General features: G+C 34.7%; 1 protein-coding gene across 3 annotated transcripts in view; it reads left to right on the top strand.

Moving 5' to 3' along the window:
• Window positions 1–27500, top strand: part of FOXP2 (forkhead box P2) — a 630928-nt gene that overhangs the window by 550084 nt on the left and 53344 nt on the right. For 2 of the 3 annotated variants that reach the window (XM_043873380.1, XM_043873379.1), the window contains 5 exons: window positions 4154–4291; window positions 5399–5569; window positions 7074–7236; window positions 21977–22190; window positions 23910–24014. In XM_043873380.1, the coding sequence (XP_043729315.1) occupies window positions 4154–4291; window positions 5399–5569; window positions 7074–7236; window positions 21977–22190; window positions 23910–24014 (791 nt within the window). Of the gene's footprint in view, window positions 1–4153; window positions 4292–5380; window positions 5570–7073; window positions 7237–21976; window positions 22191–23909; window positions 24015–27500 lie in introns of all 3 variants that reach the window. The other variant, XM_043873378.1, reaches the window with a different exon arrangement.

Genomic DNA, 27500 nt, shown 5'->3' with positions numbered 1-27500 from the left:
TAGGCGAGGAATAAAGGGATCTATGAACCAGTATTTGGCAGACCGTGTTAACTAGGAAGTAAGAGTTTTCCACTGTAAGTCTCATCCACAGGTTGTGGCCATTTTTTCAAGGTCACATTTGGTTAAGAAAGAATTTGGCTAACATTATGCTAAGAACCTTTCCAATCACCCATACATAATTGGGATGTTTAATTAAGTGACATGCTTAATATGCAAATGCAACACATTCAGAAATGTTTCAGCTGAACTAGATTGTAAGATGAAGATTTGCTTATTATAGCAAATAAAATATTTTGATCCATTTTTATAAGTCTTACACTAACTCTTAAGTTTCATTTGAAGGGAGACATGATCTTTGCATTGTCCCTTAACTTTTTAACCTTTTCAATGAGGTACACTTAGACGTTTAATGTAAAGGCATAATTTATTTCTTAAAACATCTGAGGTCATTAGCAACCTATATTAGTATAATATCTAAGTGCTTTCAGCTTGTACCATTTTGACTCATTTCAAGTTTCATAATTTCCCCTCTTTCATCTCAGAATATATAACCCTGTCTTTACCCCGTATGTCTTGGTACACAGAGCTATATATCATTTGTGCTTAATTCAGCTAATGAGAAAATAAATAAGGGTAAATGAAAACCGTATTTTGTGCATCACTGTGGGAATTTTAGCTCTGTCAGTATAGTAAATATTAAGAGAGTCTCAACCAGAGTTGACTGTGTCTCCTTTTTTCACTCTTGAAGAGTTTAATTGATAGACTACAGTTTTCACTGGGACACTCATTTTAAACCAGCTGTTCCTTTTGGAAGGTGCATAACGTACTATATAATGTACTGTATTTTTTAGACCTAATCAGACTTTTATTTGCCTTGTCACCAGAAAACATGAGATAAACATCTCCCTCCCCTCCTCTATCACGTCTAAATTGTGGTCTCTCATTAGAATATTTGCAAGAATAGAAGTATATATCTAGGGGAAAATATTTCCTTAAACTTGGCACTTAACTTGCAAAGGTATATATTTATATATGAAAGTTATCCATAGACTTAAATCTGATGCTGTTTTTACCTGGTTAAATATTGATAAAGTGGCATAATCTTCAAAAAATTTTATGTACTCAGTTAATCTCTATTCATCTTTGTCAGTGAATCCCTAAAGTAGCTTGCAGTAGCAAAAAAATGCAATGTAACAGTAACAAACGTGATAAAGGAAGGATAAAGGAAATGTGTAACTTAGAATGTTTCACTTAAAAGTGGAGAAATTCTGCATATTCTAAACAAGGCCAGTGGAGAAATTGATATTTGTTGTAGGAGAAATGAGTTTTCTATTTAATAAAATATTTTTAATTTTTAGTAGCCCCAAATGTTTTATTTTGGATGAGTTTATGTAATGTGGATTTAGAGGTGGTAGTATTGGCTTATTTGTAATGTTAGAAATCCCTCAGAAGTGCACTTGTGCTTTCCTATAAATATAATTACAGTTTGTGTTTAGTACATATGGAAGTAGAATGCTCAGTTAGTTGCCTTTTTTCCCCCTACATGTCCATCTTTATATCTGTATTTTGCCAATTTTAGATAGCAGTATCCTAGATAGTAAGTCAGAAAATGCTTAAAATTTTCAGAATATCACATAAGTATGATACATAGGATTTTAGAATAATGTTGATTTGATGGTTATTTATGTCATTAACTTTTAAATGTAAGGAAAACACTCACAAATCATTTTAAGAATTAAACAGTTAATTTAACCATGGTGAAAGGGCTGCTGCTGCTGCTGCTAAGTCACTTCAGTCGTGTCCGACTCTGTGCGACCCCATAGACAGCAGCCCACTGGGCTCCCCTGTCCGTGGGATTCTCCAGGCAAGAACACTGGAGTGGGTTGCCATTTCCTTCTCCAAGGTGAAAGAGCTAATGAACTCTAAAGAATGCAAAGATAGAAAACTTGTTTAAGCCTTGCTTATACATCAAATCAGTCAGACTAGGAACAAGATATAGGGTAATATAATTTGTATAAGGTGAAACCTGACTGAAAACTTGCATTGTATTATTGCATTCATAAAACTTTTATTACCAAGTACATTTGTTATCAGTTACACATAATGTACTTTTGTTTGCAGACAGAGATAATTTAAGTGAAAGCGTTCCATATGCTCAAAAGTGGTAAGAGATGTGGCAAGCTTCTCATCACATGATAGACTTTATAGAAGGTATCTACGTATGTGTCGAACTGCCTGCGTATATGTGATCTAGCTACTGACTTATCTGTTTATCTGGATTGGCAACCCTTTTAAAAGTTAACTTCTCTTTCTCTGTTCTTTCATTTCAGTTTGATTCCTTGTTATTTGGAGACAGTATGAGGCAAATGATTACTGGAACAAAAGACTTTTTTGTATATAGATTTTTTTTCCCCAAACTATTTTCTAACCATTTCTTTTTGTTTATCAAAGAACAATTAAGCAAACTGTCCGTTAAATTTTTCAACAGCTCGACACCTATTGGATCAGTTAATTTTATAGCACACATTTCAGAAAGCCTTATGATATTTTCAAGTACAGTAATCTAAAGGTATGAGAGTATGTTCTAAAAAATTCAGGAACATTTTTTAAAATCATTTTTGAGTTCCTTTCTGTTATTCCGTGGTCCTTTCCCTTCATGTTACAAAATGATATGTAATGAATCCATATTTCAAGATAGCAAAGGATAGAAAATATTCTTTCTTTAGTGTGAAATATGAAGTATAAGTGTTTCTCTTTTTTTGAGAGAGAGAGGAGTTAATTCACCCTGAATTTTTTTTCTTCTAAATTTGTTTTCATTATTAATTTCTCCTTTCTTTATGACATAAAGTGCCAAACTCAAAAAGTTTGAACTGTGCTAAAAATGACTCAGGATAAATTGTGAACCATGTCTATGATTCTTTTTTTCTCTTTTCAAAGACACATGTTGTTCTAAGAATTTGTTCAAAAGCAGTGTTTATATAAATACTTGCTTTTATTTACAGTAAAAATGAATTGTTTTTTCTAGGAAAGAAAGTGATTGCTTTTTCAAAGTTTGCAAACTTGCCAAGTTGGCAAGTTGTCTGATTGCTGATTAGTATAAGAAATGTCTTCAAAGAGTGTGACTACCATCCGGTTGAGCAAATGGATACCTCTGGCTTCTGTGTAGGAGCCTCTTTTGCCAGCCTTTACCTTTACCTGTCTCTCCACAGACTTTCTCTCAGACTTTCTCTCAGCTTTTTCCTTACTTTGCATTTTCCTTGCTTCATTTTTCTGTTCTATTTCTTTCTCACTCTCATCATATCCTTTTTAGCTCTTTAATTTTCACAACTTTTGAAGGGGAGGTGAATGGTAGAAAGGACATTTTGAGCAAAATACCTTAACTTTTTTCAAATTAATGAATAACCATTGAGTAATCTTTATATTTCTGGGCTTCCTGGTATAAGTTTAGTTAGCTTGAAATAAGAAAATGCTTAAAGGATAAGCTATAATATTAAATTTAAGATCCTTTCTTTGAGAGGACCTATATGTGTAGCTATTTTCTGGGGGTATATAGGTAAATAAACAAATATCCTATATTAGTTACTATATGTACTCATGTAGTAATATATATTACTGTGTATATTTTTCTAGTACTAAGTATAATATATATATAATTTGAAGATGGTGGTTCTATTTTATGAGTAAGTACACTGCACATACATTCTTTTTACTAGCTTTGATAACAGATATTTAAATGTGTATTTTTCCAGTTGTTTAGTCATTATTACATCTATCTTAATCGTACCGGTAAACTATTTCAAAAGGTTTTTAACTTGTAGCACTGTGCCATTGGTAAAGATATTATGAAGTATTGAGAAAACTGACATGTTCTTATTTATTTCTAACTATGCTAGTCAAAGCAACACATCTTAGCATAATACATACGAGGTATGGAATGTAAAGGTGGAATCTGATAATATCTTATGCCTTTGAAAACCCAGTGTCTAAATACTGTGGTACCTTAATGCCATTATTAAATAGTTAAATAATGTAACAAATATTCCATAAAATTGATTGGTCATCATTAATAAAGGATTTGGTAGAGATGCCATAGAGCTCCGAAGTTGGTTAACACTTGGTAACATCCGCTCTTTCTCCTCCTGTCTCCATCAAGGTGCCTGTGTCGGTGGCCATGATGACTCCCCAGGTGATCACCCCTCAGCAAATGCAGCAGATCCTCCAGCAGCAAGTCCTGTCTCCTCAGCAGCTCCAGGCCCTTCTCCAGCAGCAGCAGGCGGTCATGCTGCAGCAGGTAATGTGGGTTACCTGCTTTGGAATACCAGCACCTGTGTTGACAGTGCCATGGGCATAAATGACAAATTCTTTCTCCACTGGAAAGGACAACTTGTCTGTATCCTGGAATATAAATGTAGCATTGTAATTGCAGAACTGCCTAGGAAAATTTAAACCCCTTAGTCTTTTTAAAGTCATTAACATCTAGAGTAAGAGCCGAAAGAAGTGTCATTTCATCATGAGATAAATCAATATTTAAATGCTTAGGTGCGTTGGATTTGTAGACTTGCCTGCAAAAGTGCAAGGAGACCTACAGGTAATTGTTCTTTTTGAAATTCCTAACCCTCCAATATTCCTTTTAGTTCACATAAGGATGAAAGTGATACTGACCTTCTGTTACAATGGAGAAAGTAACATCTCAAATTTTCCTTTTCAAAATTCATTTGGAATTTAGGAATAGAAGTATCTACTTATTATAACAAAGTTGAGCAGCTGAGCCACCAATTTATGAGATTTATCTTTTTCAAATAACAAAAAAACTAATGTTCCTAATGTATATATATATTATTGGAGCCTCAAGTTTATATGAAGTGGACTTTATGTCATAGACTTAATTTTTCATAGAGAAAATAATGTGCTTTACCTGAATTCTTATAGATTTAGTTACTTTGCTCTGTTCTGTGATGGTGACCACAGATCAACTGCTTATATTTCTAACTCTGATGTTCTTTGTCCATCTGATGGATTACAGTTTTTTCCTGGTAAGAACCGGTCACCCTGATCTTACGTAACTCTGTAGTTGGTTCTTATAAATGGTAGAGTAGATGGCATATATAATAATCTAGGCTCTTCATTTGGCTCTAGCACTTTAGAATACAGACTTTTCTATGCCCCTTCATTTAGGATATTTTGGACTCTGAATTGCAAAGTTTCAGAGCTGGCTTGGGAAAAAGAAAAAAAAAATGTATGTAGATCTGTCTCCTGGAATCCAGTGCATATTGGTGGTTGTTCTTGTGAGATGAGTCTTAATGGAGACTCTACCCTACACCAGTGTAGAAGAGTTTAGGAGGTTTATAATACATGCAACTTTTGCCTTTATTTATTAAAGTCAAAATGGTTTATTCAGCAACAACTACAAGAGTTTTACAAGAAACAGCAAGAGCAGTTACATCTTCAGCTTTTGCAGCAGCAGCAACAGCAGCAGCAGCAGCAGCAGCAGCAGCAGCAACAGCAACAGCCGCAGCCGCAGCCGCAGCCGCAGCCGCAGCAGCAGCATCCCGGAAAGCAAGCGAAAGAGGTAGGACCCGGCCAGCTCCTCCGCTCAGAGGAGCGCGAGGTGGGGAAGCGCGCAGAGAGGCCAGGGCAGTCTTTGATCTTCCCATCACCAGGCTCTTGCCGTCAAGGGTGCACTGTTGTACACGTGTACTGAGCTTAACAGCAGCGACAGTGGGACTCCCCTGTTCTCCTTCTTCGTAGCATGGGACTTGAGAGTTATAATCCAATGCTGCTGTCGTCTAATGTTCACTAATGCATCACCGTGTACAAAGAGCAAGCTGTGTGGTGGACAAAGGACTGGTTATCTTGCATGCACGGAGAATCTGAGTTGGTGAGGGAACCTTATTTTTCTCAGTGGTGCAGCTCAGAGAACATGCATGCAAATTGAGCCTGTTGTTGGGGGGTTGTGGGGGGAAAATGGAGAAAGTGGTTGGGCACAGATTTCAAAGTCACAGGCCCCTGATTAATGACTGCTACTGTAGGTTTGGAGTGGCGAGTAGAAAGTTCCAGTTTGATATGCTCATAAATCAAACTGACAAGCTGGCTTCTCAGGCCTAGCTTGCACTTGTCAGCAAACTGCATCAAATATAAACATAATACAAACAAAACATGTTGAAGTAGTTAAATTGATCAGCAGGTATCAGAGCTGTTGTCTTCAAGCTGCCCATTATGCAAACGTACAGGAAACAGTTTTGACCCCCTGAGGCTTTGTTTCTGTTTGGATTTGTGAATAGAATTTCAGACAGCCATCAACTACAGAATAGAAATTGCTCCCTTATTTCTCCGGAGGCTTTGGGCAATCCACATGACTTGCTCCATTATGCAGTCTGTTTTCCAGTGAGCGCATCAGAAGTTTCTCTTTTTCCCAAACTAAAAAGGAAAGGTCTTCCAGAGCAGCTTGTCTTTCTCTGAAGTGTGACTGCCTTCTCATACCCTCCTGAGTCCAAGGAGTCTGGTTTGTCTTGTAATGCCTCACAAAATTGGAACTTATACTTTTCCTTATAATAAGGGCACTTTTTTGGGCCTTGAACATAATTCTGCCTTTAATATATTCCAGTAAGAGAGAAGAGGAAGAGAGGGAGCTAACAGGCCTGTCCTATGAAGGCTACATCCCAGTTTACTAATAGATCACTAGAGACTACGGTCATGGACTTCTGCAGATCAAACTTACTGAGTTGGAAAAAAAATAAAAAGTGCTGTTGAAGTTGACTGTTTCCATCAAGTGTCATTCTTTGAGTATAAATAAATTTATTATCATCTGAAATAAGCCCATTAAAAAGTCTGAACCATTGTGACACACTTTCTCTAGACCTTGTTCTACCCTCTTTTCTCTGCTGCTGTGTTAATATTTGAAGGAAAAGCACCTGAAAATCCAGAACTTACTCACATTCTTCCCTTGAACTTTGACGGTGGGATGACCACTCACAAATGCACCAGGGCAATGAAACGAGTGTGTGTTTTCCTATACAAGCACTGTTTGCACAGACTCTGCCTTTCGTTCACTGGGTTGGGTTTTCTGACACCAGCAGCAGCAGCAGCAGTTGGCAGCGCAGCAGCTTGTCTTCCAGCAGCAGCTTCTCCAGATGCAGCAACTCCAGCAGCAGCAGCATCTGCTCAGCCTTCAGCGTCAGGGACTCATCTCCATCCCACCTGGCCAGGCAGCACTTCCAGTCCAGTCGCTGCCTCAAGGTACATACAAAACATGGTGCACATGTCATTTCTAAGCTTGCATTTCTATCACTGTGTGGCTTGTCTACATTATACCTTGAGGAATGTTTTATGACCTTCATGTTTATTATTAAAACATGATTGTAATGAAAACAAAAGCACAGTGACTTAAAACGTTTGCCGGGCAGCAAAAGCAGTTCTAAGAAGGAAGTTTACAGCAACACAGTTTTACCTCAGGAAACGAAAAATCTCAAACAACCTAATCTTACAAGTAAGGCAGCTGGACAAAGGAGAACAAGCAAAACCCAAAGTTAGTAGAAGATTTGAGTATGTGATTAACTTGCACATACTACTATATATAAAATAGATAATCAGTAAAAACCTACTGTATGGCATAGGGAACTCTGCTCGTACTCTGCAATAATCTATACGGGGAAAGAATCTGAAAAAGAATAGATGCAGGTATATGTATAACTTGGAGAAGGAAATGGCAACCCACTCCAGCGTTCTTGCCTGGAGAATCCCAGGGACGGACGAGCCTGGTGGGCGGCCGTCTAAGATGTTGCGCAGAGTCGGATACGACTGAAGCGACTTAGCAGTAGCAGCAGCATATGTATAACTAAGTCACTTTGCTGAGTACCTGAAACTGACAGCATTGTAATTCAACTATACCCTTTTATAAAATAAAAATTGAAAAAAACATGATTGTTAACATGGTTGCAAGCCTCTTTGTCTTGAGACTCAGAGATTTTCATTACACACTGCTTTTTAAGTGTGTGTTAAACTGCTTTCAAGTGCTTTGTTAGATATTAAATGTGTATTTATTTGTTTTATGGAAGAAAATGTGTAAGAACAGCACAATTCAAGCTCTTAAATATATACTGAAGATCTGCAGGGAATTGGATTAGTGAGAAGGCTAACAACACTCTATTTAACATAAGTGAGCTGATAGGAGTTTTGGTGAACAACTGCTAAGAAAAAGATAGACGCTTCTAATCTTCACACTAAAATCCCTACATCTAAAAGGGAGGTTTTATGGATTCCTACAGAGAATATTCCAAGTTATGCTTGGGGGACCTCCTCACATATCCTGGACCATATTGATCCTCCTTTCTTTAAAATGATGTTGCCTATAATTGTGAATTATAGCTTTAAAAAGTTGTCAATTATATTCTTGTTTTTCTGATAAGGAAAAACTTGGATGTACTTTAATAATTCAATAACACAATACCATACAAAGATACAATTGTATGTATTCATTATTGGACTCAACTTTGGGGAAATGGAAAGGGTTCTAAGTAAAAAAAGAAAACAGTACAGTAAACAAAATGGTTCCTTTGTGTGCTAAAATTCTCAATACTGGTAAAATTCATATATCTATAAATATAATGGAAAGCATATTCTAATTTCCATTAGGATTTTGTTGGAATAAGCTTTAATCCAAATGAACTTTAATTTAAATCATTTAGGCTTGTTCCAGTGGAGCTCACATTGTAGTAATACTCACTATGCATTTTTCTGCCTCCATAGGAGACACTGAAGAAAATAAAAAATGATTAAGTATACAAAAAAATTATAATTAGGCGAGTAACATGGAAGCTTACATTACTACATGTCAAATAGATAGCCAGTGGGATTTGCTGTCTGGCTCAGGAAACTCAAACAGGGGCTCTGTATCAACCTAGAGGGGTGGGACGGGGTGGGAGATGGGAGGGAGGTTCAAAAGGGAGGGGATATATGTATACCTATGGCTGATTCATGTTGAGGTTTGACAGAAAACAACAAAATTCTGTGAAGCAATTATCCTTCAATAAAAAAATAAATTAAAAAGAAAAAAAAAGAGCCTTTTAAATATTCAAGTTTTTGTTTTGTGCACATTGTTAAAAAATAAATACCTTGGTAGATGTCTTTCTCTTTATTTATCAAATTACTATCTCCATGGCTTAATTTCCCCAGAATTCCTCTTTGATTTGACTTTAGAGCCTCTATGTCACCTGGTTGCATCACTCTGAAGAAATCAAGAGAGATAAAGTTTAAATTGTGAAAGAAAAACAAGGCAGTAAAACCATTTTTTTCTGTGTCATTCCAAAGAGAATTGGAAAAACCAGCATGATTTTATTTGAGTAAAACCATTCAAACATTTTAAAAATGTTTAAAATGCTCATAGAAACAAAATATAACATATAAAATATATTTATTGAACTGGATTCTTTCAAATCAAACATACAAATATCTTGTGAACAAGGAAATTCATTATGATATAACCATTCTAATAGTTTTTAAATGAAAACTTTCTCTTATTCCCGAGCTTTTTTTTTTTTAAGATAGAATTATCCCCTTTGTTTTTCTTCTGTTTTTTTTTCCAGTTTTATTGAGATATAATTTATATACAGCACTGTATAAATTTAAGGTATGCAGCATAGTGATTTGACTTACATACATCATGAAAAGATTGACTTACAACCCTGAGTTAGTCCCTGATGTTTTACAATGTAATGATTCACTATTTCTCTACTATATTAAGTGATCGATCACCACTTACTTTTCTTCCTTTTGTATCTCTATAAAATACATGAGAAATAAAACACACAGAATGGAAGATATTGAGGGAAAAGAAGTAAAACTGAAAACATTTGAGCAATCTTGGTTTGAGCAGAAAATGGATCTAAACAATTTTTTAATTGAAATAGAGTTGACTTACATTGTTGTGATAGTTTAATGTGTTAAGTGATTCATATATATATATATACACAAAAATATATATAGAAAGAATATATATATATATATACACACATATTCTTTTTCAGAATCTTTTCTCACATAGGTTATTAAAAAAATATTGACTGTAGTTTGCTGTGCTATATAGTAAGTGCTTGTTGGTTATCTATTTTATGTATAGTAATGTGTGTGTATAATCCTGAACTCCTAATTTATCCTCCCTCCCCTATCCCCTTTGGTAACCATAAATTTGTTTTCTATGTCTGTGGGGTTATTTCTGTTTTATATATAAGTTCATTTGTGTCATTTTCCATTTGGATTCCACATATAAGTGATATCATATGATACTTGTCTTTCTCTGTCTGGTTTACTTCTCTTAGTACGATAATCTCTAGGTCCAAACAAAAAAAGATGAAAGTCATCATTGTGTTTTCAACTGTTTAAATAAATGTATGGGAAGTGCCATTGTGGAGACTCATTAGCCAAACTCAGAAGAAATGTGTCAGTTAAACCAGCTATACTAAAGGATCATGAATTCATAGCACACTTTTGGAATTTCAAAGTTAAAGTGGGAGAAAGTAAAAAAGTAATTGTAAAAGTAAAAAAGATGAATCTTTGCCTCAGCTACTGGCTGTTTTGAACAAAAATGTTTTAATTATTTTTTTATCAGCTTTTCAGTTAACTTTTCATGAGGTTTTTGGCTGTTTGATTAATTAGTCACAAATAATAACCATATGAAAACAAAGTAGGATTAATATGCAATGATAATAGTCTTATTGTATTTTTAAAAATATGCTATTCTAGCCATATTTATCCCCATGATTTAACACAGCTTGCTCAGACTACTTTTAAAGCTATGACTTTTTTCAACTGTATAAAAATTTGTACATGAGAATTAGACGTTAGAAATTTATAATTTTGATAAGGAGATTCACATTTTTCTCTATATTGCAAAATGATGCAATGTTATATTTTATCATTTTAAAGTAAGGCATTTTAAATACTGAGCATTTAAAGTCATCATGAACATTAGTACAGTTACTACAATCCTGGATTTTAATGTGAAGTAGGCAATTAAATTATAATCTCTAAGTTTGTATTTAGAGTGACTGTTGGTATCCAGGAGTCAAATAAGAAAGGATGGATTTGTAAATCCATCTTGAATAAACTACTGATTGTAAAACTATTTAATGCATAGTGTACTTTAAATATCAACTAATAATTATTTAATGACATATCTTCATGACATAGTACCCTTATTTGCTATGGTACTTAAATAGAATTAAGAAATTAAAAGGTTAAAAAAATATGAAATCATTGTGACATGCACTTTAAACTTTGATATATATATTTTTGACATAAGAAAGAGGTCACTGTATCCCAATACACAGTACATATTCACAAATTTAGTATTACTCCAGGAACTTACATATATATACACATACATACCCTGGAGAAGGAAATGGCAATCCACTCCAATATTCTTGCCTGGGAAATCCCATGGACAGAGTAGCCTGGTGGGCTACAATCCAGGAGGATGCAAAGAGTTGGACATGATTGAGCAACCAAACAACAAAAACACATACATATATGTGTACATATGTGTGTATACACATACACACGTATACATATATGTTTCATTCCAACTTTTAAAATATTTTTGAATTTATAATAGCTGTCTGTCTAAAACATTTTCATTACCAATCTGAGAGACCAAACAGGGAATTATGGATAACCAACCAGTGCAATTTTGAAATAACACTTTGTCAAACTAGATGAGCTTGGAATCAGAGAACTGTTGAACAATTTAAAAAAAAAAAGATATATTTTGAAATAAAGTATAATAATGTCCTTTATGTTGAGTTAGGGACTCTGCTGAAGTTCGTCTTTGGCATGTGTTCAGTCAAAGTCAGCTATTTGGCTTTGACTTCATGCTCTGCTTGTGAAACTCTAAATAGCCAAATTCCTACTTCAACACCACTCTGGCATCCTTGATTTTTTGCTTAATCTGTGATAATGGGCTTACATAGAACATATATATAATAAGGGTAATAGTACTAGCATTATGAACAATGTAAGTCATGAAGAATTATTGTTACCAACTTAGTATTCCCTTTCACATACCAATAAACCTTCTATTTGTAACTTAAGGAAATCTTTGGAGTTTTACATCCTGGAAACTCCATCAGTGAGCTAAAGTTTGAATGAAAATTTATTACTGTGGGACTAAAACTTTGCGAGTTACCTGTGAATGCTGTTATGCATTAAAAACTAACTTAGGGGGACTTCCCTGGTGGCTTATTGGTAGAGAATCTGCCTACTGATGCAGGAAACGAAGGTTCAATCCCGGATCTGGGAAGATCCTACATACTGAAGAGCAACTAAGCCCATGCACCACAACTAGTGAGCCTGTGCTCTAGAGAACAGGAGCTGCAACTAATGAGCCCACACCCTGCAGCCTGTGCTCTGCAACGAGAGAAGCCACTGCAGTGAGAAGCTAGCATACAGCAACTAGAGAGTAGCCCCCACTTTCTGCAACTAGAGAAAAGCCAGTGCAGTGACAAAGACCCAGCACAGCCAAAAATAAATTAATTATTTTTTTAAGTTTTAAAAAATTGACTCAAAAAATAATAAGTGAAGTCTCTCAGTCGTGTCTGACTTTTTGCGACCCCATGGACGGTAGTCTACCAGGCTCCACCGTCCATGGGATTTTCCAGGCAAGAATTTTCCAGACAAGAACACTGGAGTGGGCTGCTATTTCCTTCTCCAGGGGATCTTCCCAACCCAGGGATAGAACCCAGGTCTCCTGCATTGCAGGCAGACACTTTACCGTCTGAGCCACCAGGGAAGCCCCTAAAAAAATTAGGTTTTAAAAATGCTAACAGGGGTAAATAAATACATAGGGAAATATTAAAACTATATTGAGTTAGTTTTTGTGAAAATTTAAATGAGATAGGAAGATAGAAATTAAATTGGATTTAATGTTGTTTAGGTTATATGTTTTTTAAAAAGTTCTGTTTGTCAATTCTTTATGAGTTGTGGGAAAACTTTAAAGGAGAATATCAACTTTGCCACATTAATATATCATAATCAAGAAAAATGAGAAATCATTGTTTTTGTAAAAGAATATCAAACTATGAACATTTTAATAGTTAAATAATAGCAGGAACATTTTTTATGTCAGATGTATTCCTGTATCCTAGAAATTCCTTTCTTTGGTTGAGATACTTGCCTTTGTTCTCAGTTTCAACAAAATAACTAGTTTTTCTCCCTGTAATTCAGCATTTGAACAAAATGTTTATTTGGTACACCTCTCATTGAAAATAGATTTTAAACATGGGCATTTTGCATACAGGTTATAGTAAGCCCCTAGTCAAATACAGATCAATAAGATGTTAGGTTTGGCAAATTATAAATCAACACATGGCTCTCTGAGGGACAGCTCAGCAACTGCAATAATTGTTGCCACTGGAGAGGAGTTCTGGGGACCCAGAGGTCAGGACTAGTAGGGAAATTTAACTTTGCAAGACATACCCTTTCTGCAATTCAGTTATTTTTCCCATGTGTGTATACTGGTTTTTCAAATTATAAAATTTAAGATGAAAAGTAAAAATTAATACCTCAATAATTCAAATTATTTTATATCAGGTTGGTTCGATATAGCATATGAATAATACAATACCTCTATAAAAATATACTTTTATTATTTTTAGTTTTGAGTAACCCTAGAAAATAAGCAGAGCATTATTAAATAAGTTAATTAATTCAAGTAGACTGACTTTTACATAATGCCATATTAAAATTACTTACTTAATATTAAAATTTATTACTGAATGTAGAAAATAAAAGGATATGGAAAGAATTACTTTTATTTTTGAGTGTGAGAGAGCTGCTCATGTATTAATAATTTTTACCAGTATGTGAGACCACTGGAATTTTTGAATTGTGTGTGCCTGAAGGATGCATAATCTAGATGTGAATCTAGATGTGAATTACCAAATTTTCATTAATCCTTAGCACAGTGCTTGGTACCTAGTAGTTACTCTACAAACTCTGACTCTAGGAATAAAGAATCACTTGATTTATCTGTGGTATTATATGGAATTTGATTAGGAATTATTGTTTTTCTTTCAACTCCTGAAAAAAGAAACCTTTTAATGTTTGTCTGTAATCCTGGCAGTGAATAGCAACAAACCCAAATCACCATACAGAAGGAAATAGGGTTTCTCAAGTTTTTGTGGGCACAAAATTTTTAAATTACATAACTTTAAAACTTTGGTATATACTATTGTATGTATCACATGGACCACAGCCTTGTCTAACTCAATGAAACTATGAGCCATGCCATGTAGGGCCACCCAATATGACGGGACATGGTGGAGAGTTCTGACAAAACGTGGTCCACCGGAGAAGGGAATGGCAAACCATTTCAGTATTCTTGCCTTGAGAACCCAATGAACAGTATGAAAAGGAAAAAAGATAGGACACTGAAAGATGAACTCCCCAGGTCAGTACATGCCCAATATGCTACTGGAGATCAGTGGGGAAAAAACCTGGAAAGAATGAAGAGACAGAGCCAAAGCAAAAACAACACCCAGTTGTGGATGTGACTGGTGATGGAAGTAAAGTCTGATGCTGTAAAGAGCAACCATGCATGGGAACCTGGAATGTTAGGTCTACGAGTCAAGACAAATTGGAAGTGGTGAAACAGGAGATGGTAAGAGTGAACGTAGACATTTTAGGAATCAGCAAACTAAAATGGACTGGAATGGCTGATTTTAACTCAGATGACCATTATATCTACTACGGTGGGCAAGAATCCCTTAGAAGAAATGGAGTAGCCATCATAGTCAACAAAAGAGTCCGAAACAAGAGTTTCGGATGAAATCTCAAAAATGACAGAATGATCTCTGTTCGTTTCCAAGGCAAACCATTCAATATCACAGTAATTGAAGTCTATGCCCCGACCAGTGATGCTGAAGAAGCTGAAGTTGAATGGTTCTATGAAGACCTACAAGACCTCCTAGAACTAACACCCGAAAATGATGTCCTTTTCATTATAGGAGACTGGAATGCAAAAGTAGAAGTCAAGAAATACCTGGAATAACAGTCAAATTTGACCTTGGAGTACAGAATGAAGCAGGGCAAATGCTAATAGAGCTTTGTAAAGAGAATACACTGGTCAGAGCAAACACCCTCTTCCAACAATGCAGAGAAGACTCTACACATGGACATCACCAGATGGTCAATACTGAAATCAGATTGATTATAGTCTTTGCAGCCAAAGATGGAGAAGCTCTATATAGTCAGCAAAAACAAGACCAGGAGCTGACTGTGGCTCAAATCATGATCTCCTTATTGCCAAATTCAGACTTAAACTGAAGAAAGTAGGGAAAACCACTAGACCATTCAGATATGGCCTAAATCAAATCCCTTACAATTATACACTGAAAATGAGAAACATATTCAAGGGATTAGATCTGATAGACAGAGTGCTCAATGAACTATGGTCAGAGGTTTATGACATTGTACAGGAGGCAGGGATCAAGACCATCCTCAAGAAAAAGAAATGCAAAAAGACAAAATGGTTGTCTGAGGAGGCCTTACAAATAGCTTTGAAAAGAGAAGCAAAAGGCAAAGGAGAAAAGGAAAGATATACCCATTTGAATGCAGAGTTCCAAAGAATAGCAAGGAGAGATAAAAAAAGCCTTCCTCAGTGATCAGTGCAAAGAAATAGAGGAAGACAATAGAATGGAAAAGACTAGAGATCTCTTCAAGAAAATCAGAGATATCAAGGGAACATTTCATGCAAAGATGGGCTCAATAAAGGACAGAAATGGTATGGACCTAACAGAAGCAGAAGATATTAAGAGGTGGCAAGAATACACAGAACTGTACAAAAAAAATCTTCATGACCCAGATAATCACAGTGGTGGGATCACTCACCTAGAGCCAGACATCCTCGAATGTTAGTCAAGTGGGCCTTAGGAAGCATCACTATGAACAAAGCTAGTGGAGTGACGGAATTCCAGTTAAGCTATTTCAAATCCTAAAAGATAATGCTGTGAACATACTACACTCAATATGCCAGCAAATTTGGAAAGCTCAGCAGTGGCCACAGGACTGGAAAAAGGTCAGTTTTCATTTCAATCCCAAAGAAAGACAATGCCAAAGTATGCTCAAGCTACCACACAATTGCACCATCTCACCCGCTAGCAAAGTAATGCTCAAAATTCTCCAAGCGAGGCTTCACCAGTACATGAACTGTGAACTTCCAGATGTTCAACCTGGATTTAGAAAAGGCAGAGGACCAGAGATCAAATTGCCAACATCTGTTGGATCATCAAAAAAGCAAGAAAGTTCCAGAAAAACATCTACTTCTGCGTTAAGGCTATGCCAGTGTCTTTGACTGTGTGGATCACAGCTAACTGTGGAAAATTCTGAAAGAGATGGGAATACCAGAACACCTGACCTGCCTCTTGAGAAACCTGTATGCAGGTCATGAAGCAACAGTTAGAACTGGACATGGAACAACAGACTGGTTCCAAACAGGAAAAGGATTACATCAAAGCTGTATATTGTCACCCTGCTTATTTAACTTATGTGTAGAGTACATCATGAGAAATGCTGGGCTGGATGAAGCACAAGCTGGAATCAATTTTGCCAGGAGAAATATCAATAACCTTAGATATGCAGATGACACAACCCTTATGGTAGAAAGCAAAGAACTAAAGAGTCTCTTGACGAAAGTGAATGAGGAGAGTGAAAAAATTTGCTTAAAACTCAGCATTCAGAAAACTAAGATCATGGCATCTGGTCCCATCACTTCATGGCAAATAGTACGGGCAACAGTGAGAGAATTAATTTTTGGGGGCTCCAAATTCATTGCAGATGGTGACCGCGGTCATGAAATTAAAAGACGCTTATTCCTTGGAAGGAAAGTTATTACCAACCTAGACAGCATATTAAAAAGCAGAGACATTACTTTGCCAACAAAAGTCTGTCTAGTCAAAGCTATGGTTTTTCCAGTAGTCATGTATGGATGTGAGAGTTGGACTATAAAGAAAACTGAGCGCCAAAGAACGGGTGCTTTTGAACTGCAGTATAGGAGAAGACTCTTGAGAGTCCATTGGACTGCAAGATCCAACCAGTGCATCCTAAAGGAAATGAGTCCTGAATATTCATTGGAAAGACTGATACTGAAGCTGAAACTCCAATACTTTGGCCACCTGATGAGAAGAGCTAACTCATTGGAAAAGACCCTGATGCTGGGAAAGATTTAAGGTGGGAGGAGAAGCGGATGATAGAGGGTGAGATGGTTGGGTGGCATCACTGACTCAATGGACACGAGTTTGAATAGACTCCAGGAGTTGGTGATGGAGAGGGAGGCCTGGCGTGCTGCAGTCCATGGGGCTGCAAACAGTCGGAGACAACTGAGCGACTGGACTAAACTTATTGCATGTATACATCCTTGAAATACCATTTTAAGGGAAAGTGAATGATCTTCACTTAAGATTTTAAGTTGATTATTATTCTATGATGCTCTAGTTCACTGATTACCAGATCCCAGGTTGTGCTTGCCAGTACACTAATTTTGTGATCAGTTGAACAGATCTTTTAACCTAGCTTCATTGAATTTTCACTTGTTGCAGGCACTTGTATAGGCTCTGGGGATAAATCTTTGGCAATAACCAATAGTAAACCCTGCCATTATAAATCTTACCTTTTAGTGAAGAAGACGGACAATAAATAAAGTATATAGTGGTAACTGCTAAGGAGAAAAATGAAAAAGCAAGGATCAGAGAAACTTAAGCAACCATATGAGATGGGAGAAATTGAACTTGTAGACAAGATAGCCAGGGAAGGAGTCCTGGGAAGGGGCTATGTGAGTTGTGACCTTAGAAATATGAGGGTGCTCTTGGACAAGTTAATTAATTTTCCTGTACTTCAGTGTCCTCATCTCTGAAATGAAAGTAATGATGATAGTAATAGTGGTTGGGCGTTACATCAGTTATCATTTATGAAGGCTTTGCAAAATTGATTGACATATGAGTAGCACTATATATATCTGTTAAATAAATCAGACAAAGAAACCTGCCAGAGGAGTGAGTTGGAGCCAGAGGAGCTGTATAAACAGGAGCTGAGTTTTGAACACGTAAGACTGGAGAGTCTGTTAGGGTTACAGCGAGATGTCAGATAAGCAGCCTGCAATTCAAGGAAGAGATCTAGGCTAGAGATCAGTTGAATACTAAGCCTCTACTTAGTATTTGATACTGAAATAAATTAGTGTAATTGTAAAAAAAAATTTATTGAGTTATTTTTTCCTTACATATTTGAAAAACACTGAGTTAAAGAAAGAGATCTAAGATATCTCTGTTACTAAACATCTCAGAACTGTTTTACTTGCTAACATAATCCATGGGTCTCCTAAATCGAGATAACAGATCCCTGAGATCTCTTAGACTCACAGCATTTAGGGAGTACTGTTCCATAGAATACAATGCTGAATTTGTTATAATACTGCCTGAAAAAGTGAATTAATTCTTGCAAATCATCAAAACATTAAAAAAAAAACAACAACAACACATGAAACCTTCAAAATGGCACAAAGTTGATCAACTAGTTGTTTCATATTTTAAAATAGTTTTGTATCCATAGAAAATAACTAAGCAAGCTGATGTGAAAACGTTGTCTCATGAGCAGTGTGATAGTTTACTTTTTAAAAATGCTCCCCAGGTTATCTGCAATTGGAGTAATCTCTGGAGCTTCAAAAACTACTGATGCTTGTGTTCTGACTTCAGAAATTATGATTTAATTTGGTGGGGCTGTGGTCAGAGCACTGGAAATTTTAAAGGATCCCCAAGTGATTTGAATATGTAAACTCTTTGGGAAGCCATTCTTACTGACAGAAATCCCTTTTCGACATTATTTTTCTCTATCCCTTATCTGTAATATTTAAAATATTTAAACATTAATTATTTAAAATATAAATATTTAATATCATTAAAATATAATATTATGTTAATTAAGGACCATTATTTTGACTGATCTATCAAATGTTTACGTGCCTTCTGTTTATTATCCTATCTTTGTGATACCATGGTAGTACCACTAATTTTCAATGCAAATGAGTAGTATAATGGAATTCTACTTTAAGGTAAGTAAATATGTAGGTTACCAAAGTTATTAATAAAATCTGAAAGCTAAATTATTATTAACATCTTAACTATAGTCTCAGAAATATATGTCTTTAGCCAAAATATAAAATGTTACTAGCCACTCAATCTGGTCGGATCAAATGGTACCATTTATAATTCTTTAGACTTTTGCCTTACTGGAAAGCAATACTCATAAATATTGGGTTGGTCAACAAGTTTGTTCAGGTTTTTCCAGGAAATGTTATGGAAAAACCCTAACAAATTTTTTGGGGGGTTTTGGCCAACCCACAGTAGTATGCCCTTTAACAGAACATTTACGTATGATAGTAACTAAGATGTCTTTCAGAACTGTATGAACCTGTTTTAATCAATTAAATTAACAACTATTGAGCACATACTAGGCAATGTTTTAGGAACTGAGTGTCTACCAGTAAAGTAAGAAATCCTTGCTCCTAGTAAATGGTGGAGGGAGACAGTAAAACAAATAATATAGCTTAAGGGTGGTAAATGAAAGAAAGGTCATGATAAAAGGCAGGTAGGGAGGGGCAGTGGTTGATAGTGTGTTGAAAGACCTCGCACAGGAAGTGACCTTTGAGCCACCTAAATGAAGGGAGGGAAGAACCTGTGAGAAGATTTGCAACCAGAGAGTAGCCTAGGTTGTGGGAATAGCTGGAGCAAAATCCTGAAAGGGAGCAAATATTTGATGCATTCGAGAAATAGCAGAAGGCTCATGTAATAGAATGAAATGGAGAGAGACAGTGATGGATGAGGTCAGAGACATAGATAACAATCAGATAATATACTGAAAATACAACTACCACATGATCCAGCAGTCCCATTACTGGAAATACACCTAGAGAAAACCATAATTCAGAAAAACACATGCACCCCAGTATTCATTGCCACATTATTTAAAATAACTAGGACATGGAGGCAACCTAAATATTTAACAACAGAGGAAAGGATAAAGAAAATGTGGTATATATGTACAAAGGAATATTACTCAGCCATAAAAAGGAATGAAATTGGGTCATTTGTAGAGATGTGCATGGACCTAGAGACTATCATACAGAGTGAAATTAAGTTTTCTCAAAAAGAGAAAAACATATCATATATTAACATGTATATGTGGAATCTAGAAAAATGCTATAGATTATTTTATTTGTGAAGGAGAAATTGAGACACAGATGTAGAGAACAAATTATGAACACCAAGTGGGGAAAAGGAGGTGGTGGGATGAATCAGGAGATGGGGATTGACATATATTGCAACAATGTGTAAAATAGATAACTAATGAGAGCATATTGTTTAACTCAGGGAACCCTGTTCAGTACTCTGTGGTGATTTAAACAGGAAGGAAATTTAAAAAGACGGGGTAAATGTCTGTATATAACTGATGCACTTTGCCTTACAGTAAAAACTAATACAACATTGTAAACCAACTATAGTCCAACAAAATTTGGGAAAAAAAGAAAAACAAAACCTTTTACTCATAAACTTCAAACTTCTTTTAATTATAAGGAAAATGCATGTAACATAAAAATAAAAAATAAGTGCCAGCTCCTTGTAGGCTGCAGTAAGTTTTTTTTTTTTTTTCTCTTCTAAGTGTTCTCAGAAGCCATTAGAGGCTTTGCTGGGGAAGTGTCATGGTTTAATTTACTTTTAGAGAGATAACTTTGGGCTGATAGATGAAAAGTAAATGATCCAAAGGCAAGGTGAAAACAGGAAGACAGTCAGGAAGCTATAGCAGTGTCTAGGCAAGAAGTGACCGGAGCAGAGAGGCAGCAGACGAGATGGTGAAAGTTCTGATACCGAGGGTGTGTTGATGCTCAGCAGAAAAAGATATGCTCATGGAGTTTTGCTGTTAAGACACCTAAACACATGCAGCCAGGCAACAAAAAGTCACAGTCATGAAAGTTTCAGAATCTTAGGTTAAAGCTAGAATTAAATTAGTCGTTAATGATCTTTATATAGAAAGCATTTCCTTTGTAACAGAAATACCTTTCTTTATTAACCCATCCTCTTTTCATAGAAAAAAATAACTTTTAATAACTTTGAGAATCTGAGCTATCCTGTCATTTCTTTAGTCTCAGGACATGTCTAAAAATCTTGAGGAGCCAGAATCATCAAAATGACAGCTTTTGGTAAAACTGTCTGTTTGAAATTGTGATAAGAGTAGCAACCTAAGGTTTCTCTTTTCATTTCTCATAAATCAGGTAAATTTGCATAATCTGAACCAGAAAGTTGTTTAAAATGAGTAGTTGATTTATTCTGTCAGTCATAAAATGGAGGAGAAATTTAGATATTATATGCTTAATTGATCCGTTTAAGTAAACATATTGGCTTATTTAGGACCTGAAAATGAAATTCAGTTATTTCCTTTGCCTCTCTGAGAAAGATCAAAATACTTTGATAATTGTCAAATGTATTTTTCTTTTGAGTGTTCACTGTTTTCCTCTGACACTTGTGTTTTCCCTCCTTCTTTTTTTTATTTCTTTTTGTATGTATTATTTCCAAGTGTCTTTGTCTTTTAGTTCCTCACTGATACTAGCAATAAATAAAAATCCGATAATTTTAATTTTAATACTGTTGAAAGTCCAATACTTTAATTTTCAAATGGAACTTGCTGTGTTTTTTCAACTGATCCTTGATATTAGCCCCAATACTATTATTTCTCATACTGTTCTTGAATTGGTAGTCTTTAACAGATAAATGATTATTAAAGAGAAAAAATATAGTGCTGATGATGTAAAACTGATTTATCATCATATATTAATTATTCCGGTAACATCACTTTTGTTGTTTGCATCAATCCAGTAATAATACTAAGGTCATTATATGAACTTTACTTTGTTATATTAGTGGGGCTTCCTTTCATTTTATAGCTGGCTTAAGTCCTGCCGAAATTCAGCAGTTATGGAAAGAAGTGACTGGAGTTCACAGTATGGAAGACAATGGCATTAAGCATGGAGGGCTAGACCTCACTACTAACAATTCCTCCTCGACTACCTCCTCCACCACTTCCAAAGCATCACCACCAATAACCCATCATACCATAGTGAATGGACAGTCTTCAGTTCTAAATGCAAGGCGAGACAGGTAAATTTCATGACATATATTTTGTTACTTATCACCAAATTTTACTTTCACTATCTGTAAAATGAAAAATAATGATTTGTACTTAACAGAGGCAGAGGGTGTAGGACAGCAAATTAAATAGGTAGAAACTTTTAAATTATCTTATATATTATTTCATCAGAAAAAAAACAGCTCAAATGCCAGCAGTTTGATGGATAGAATGGGGAATTTCCTGAAGAAAGTTATTTTATAATAAGTGCATGTAGAATTATTGTGTCAAAAGATGCTATGATTAACCCGATTGCTGAAATGAGAATCTTCTTACCATTTTAAAACTTAAGAATGAGTTTCAAATAATTAAAGATGCATAATATATATATGTATGTATATGTACATATATAGATATCCCCCTTAATATATGTTACAACCATGTGCTTAGAAATCAGAGAATAGATATACATAAGCATGCAAACACAGGTATCATAAACCAGAAGAAAGAAGAATATAAATATATAATTAAAATGAACTTATGGTAATGTCCTGGATAAATTTGCATCAAAATTCCTAAAGAAAAATTTAGATTTCAGTTACCGACACTTAGTACATTATATTAGATCATTTTTTTCAACTTAGTGTTTTTGGTTGTATAAAAAGTACCCTTGTAAAAGGGTCACCCATATACTTTTTATCCATTTAACTCTATTTATGCAGGCATATGGTAACCTAATCAGATCCTTTGATGTGATTTACATAAAATATATAAGGTAAAATATTGCTCAGTGAAAAATACCTTTTAAAAGATGGAACGTAAGTACACGATTTCTTTACAGAGTGGCTTAATGCCATATGATATAGAGTTATAAAATTCATATTTCAGTGTAGTAGATTGACAATGTTCTGTAATGTGAATACCTGCCTGTCAGCAATAAACTCTTTTCTCATAAACAAGTGTTTTTTCAAAGAAACATGCATTTATACAGTACAGTTAAAATATAATGCTATAATTTGGTGATGTTTTGGTCTTTCTTGGAGTATCATGAAAATTTTTTCTTGTTAGATTTCATTATTGTAAAATGGTGTGCTTTTGAATGCTTTCATGCTGTTTTAATTGAGAGTAATTTGATGATTATATACTTCAGAAGTTGGTTGATGTCTCTAGGATCTATCTGATACAATACTCACTTATCAAAAGTCTTGGTTAATTGTAAAAGAGATAGCTAATGAATACCATTCCAAAGTAGAATTTTTTGATCAACTGTAACTAGCAGAAATATATATGATTCACACATAAATATTAAACAATGTAAATGATTCTGAAGGTCCATATTATCTCTAAAAGAGCATTTCAAAAATCTTGTGGTGATTGTCCTATTACTTTCTTAAAGACACAGGTTTTTTTGTTTTTTTTTTAACTTGACCACATATGAATATATATTTTTATTTAGAGGTAAATGTTACATTAAGGTCATGTGGCAGGATTAGCATATGATATTATACAGTCCTCTTAGTTTTTCATCCTTTATTAACAGTCATCTTTGGCTTTATTTCTCCTCTAATTGGAACATCATCTAGCCTTGGCAGTTGAACTATTCAATAGAACGATTAAATTTTTCTGACTGCTCTGAGCTGAATTGACCTGTTTTGACCTGTTTGTCACTGATCGTAACCTGACAGGCGCTAGCAGCCTGCAACGATTATGGCTTTTTGAGATGAATCTGACGTCGTGTTCTTTTGCTACAGCTCGTCACATGAGGAGACTGGGGCCTCTCACACTCTCTACGGCCATGGAGTTTGCAAATGGCCAGGCTGTGAAAGCATTTGTGAAGATTTTGGACAGTTTTTAAAGTAGGTTTTTACTTTTTTTTAGCGGAGGGAGTGGATTATATGGGAGTTTTAGGCAGTTTTGCTGTAAATAAGCAAAAGAAAGATGAAGAAAGAAAGTAAAGGTCCATCCTAAGGCACTCTGTATGTTTTCTGTGTATTTCAACAAGTGGATTAGCAAACTCAGGCTAAGAAGGTTAACTCTCCATCTTTACTTTTCATGAGAAAATTTCACGAAAGGTCTTTGAATGAATAATAAAAAGTAGCCTACTATGATAGTGTCGTTAATAATCGAAAGATATGTTCGTAGGATTCACTTAAATTTTGAGGTTTCTATAAAAATTTCCAGTGAGATTATGTGAGAAGTCATATGTGTGTGTGTGTGTGTGTGTGTGTTTGTATAGAGACACACATTTAAACAAAAGACACATTTTAAAGGCTTATTTTTATTGCAGATTTTTTTATTTCTTACTTTTAAATAATGTTTAATGTATTGATTTAGTAAGAGTGAAAAACTGAAAGTTAATCATAGCTAAAATTTTAAGATAGCTGTATTTTTTCCATGTTGTGACTTGCTGCCCTGAGAATCATAAAGAAACATACATGGCCCTAAGCTTGTCTGATAGACTGTAAGGCTTCTCTAACTTAAAATCAAAACTTGGTATATCCTTAAGTTCTTCACACAGTGATAATATATTTTTTAATTCATAAGAGGTTCTTTTTCAAATGAGAATATGCATCTTTCATGAAACATTTTCCACCCACAATTTCAGAATGCAAGAGATCTAAACAGAGAGCTACAGATAGGTTTATGGAGATGAGTAACTTCACAGGCTGAGACTCTTATGTTGTCATGGAGCAGCTAACAGGGTCAATGAACTATTTCATGCTTCATCAACAATTAAGTTAATTAGCTCATTTGAAATTGCATTGCTTTGTTGCCAGGATGTTGGCAGAAACATCAAAAAGATGTGTTTACAAATGGTATACTACAGGGTATAGAGCAGAAGCACCTTCACAGCAAGGCCCAAGTACTTGGCATCATAGTAACTGTATAACTGAATTACACGAAGACTTCCACAAGGAATTATTTAACTTTTTTAAAAAATTTCTGACCAATTAAAGGAAAAAAATGCTTCCTATATTACTGTGTACTTTGTACACGGCCTTAATCGAAAATTTGCACTATCCAGAATAGTTGTGAGCTGCCATTTTGTTGGGTAGGAAGCCAATTCAAATGTTCTAAGCTAAAAGAGCCCTTAAAATATTAGGCAACTTTGCTGAAGATTTCTTATCTAAGAAAAATAATATTTGTTAAAACAAGGACAGAAAATAAGAATATTCATTCTCTGAAGAACTAATTTCACATTTCTTCATTTGAATATATTAGTTCTGATTGATATATTATTCATCATTAAGTTTATTTAGAGGACTTTTGCTGCTATTTCTTAAGAATAGCAATTTAAGCCTTATAGCTCAGTCATCATACATTTTATTGCTCTAAGTTGTTATTTCTAGCAAAATTCAAAATAAAGCTTTAAGAAAAAATATATGTCTTTCAATATAATTTCCTTTATGGCACATGGAAATAAACATTTTTATTCATCTCAAATTTGTATAAATATGAACTCTCATTTTACTCTCCATGAGTCTTTTTCATATTCATGCTAGTATTTAAAAATAAAAGTGAAGAAGTTACAATTAAAAAAGCATTTCCTTTCAATTAAATATCAACTTTGGTTCCAAAGACTGACCATTTTTCCAGCCCATTAACTTTATAGGGATGACAGAACACATGACAGGAGATTTCAGGGCCCTCCTTTCAGCCCGTTTTTGTCACGATGCGCTTAGATTCTCTAAGTCAAATAAATGTGATAATTCTGTTAATAGAGCTAATGCCAGTATATGGTACTAAAATGAAATATTAATTTAACGTATTTTTATACTGGTGTTGTCTTTTTCTTGATGTGTATGAGAAATTTGAAGAGAAATAAAATGATATGTTTTATTAAATTAATTTCAGTTACTCAGGGAAAAAAAAGTTGATTTAGTGTCTGTGTGGAAAGTGAAATGAAGAAGGCATTACCGTTAATACAGATTTTCTTGGAAAGAAGATTTTGCTTTTCTTTTGTAGTAATGGAGAGAACAGAGAGTCTTGGAGGGGAAAATGTCAGACAAGTCAAAAAGCTGTAAAGTTTTTAACTCGCAAGTTTTTTGTACATACATTCTCCAGAAATGTGGTACCCAGTGTTTGTTATAAAAGTTTTTTGAGAAAATGCTATGGCATTTTTATTTCTAAAATGCACTAGAAATAAATTGTATAGCTTGAGCTGTACTTTGGTATCAGACAACTTACCCATTGTCTGGATTCAAGTAAAGGAAACTATCCATTATTACTATTTATCCTGCATATGTTTAATAGCAAAGGATAGTAGAAAATATATTGAGTCCCAAACTCGCTTTCTCACATTGCATCACCATAAAAAGTGGTAGAATTCCTCAATTTTTGCCCAGCATCAAAGAAAAAGCCATCAGAGGACAATTGCTTATGAATAACATCCATATTCTTAGCCATGTATACATATGTGTAATATATATTCTTCAATATTCAATGAGGTTTTTTTCTATTCGATTAAAAAATAAGACTAAATTAGAAACTGTTATTTATAACAGCAAAGATGAAAGCAGAAAAATAAAACATAAAAAAGAAATTCTAGATTAAAAGGTGTCTAGGAAAATTTTTGAATTACTGTGAAGTAGGTTGTTCAAAAAAGGTAACCATTTTTCTAGTCACTCCTTGAGGATCTAAGATCACTAAAATGATTTAATACTAGTTCTTCATTATTGTCTTATAAATGTCAAGGTGTAATAATATCCAACAAAACTTTAGTGTAGTTTGTCTGCAGAATTAATTATCATTCCATTGGCCCTATGTCAGCTTGAATGTAATAGATGGATTGACTTGTAAGAGCTTAAACCAAAAGGTTTACAATATATAACATTCAAGTTGGCAGACAAGTGTTTTTGAACTGCATGTGCAGATGCCAATAAACAAAATGTGGTCTGAGATGCAAAGATAGAAATATTCTTTGAAGAAAGGCAAAATGGTTAGTGTCAATAAAATATCAGTCTATTAAAGAGTAATTAGTTGATGAAATGAGTTAGGTTTATTGCAAAGCTTAATATTTTAAGGTTTAACACTATATGAAAAGCAATAAAAAGGTAGTAGAGACAGACTATTTAATGGAAAGTTGTTATCTTTTTTTTCTTGCAGCTGACTACTCTAAAAATTATGCTTTTACTTAGTGTGTATTGTCTATTTCTTTGTCTTTGACTAGGCAGCATGGCTACAAAATTATGACCTCAAGAAGGCATTCTTTGAACTTGTCAGAATGTTGTTTCTTTTGGTGACAGTGCCCTCATCTCTCAAAACTAAGGCATCTCACATAATCAGCTAAATGAATAGTGACAGCTAACATTTTGTATTTAAACTCCTGTCAGTGTTTAAAC

The sequence above is a fragment of the Cervus elaphus genome, chromosome 18, assembly GCF_910594005.1.
Source record: "Cervus elaphus chromosome 18, mCerEla1.1, whole genome shotgun sequence".
Classification (NCBI taxonomy): Eukaryota; Metazoa; Chordata; class Mammalia; order Artiodactyla; family Cervidae; genus Cervus; species Cervus elaphus.
The sequence above is the reverse complement of the archived record's forward strand: the minus strand, read 5'-3'. Positions and strand labels throughout refer to the sequence as shown.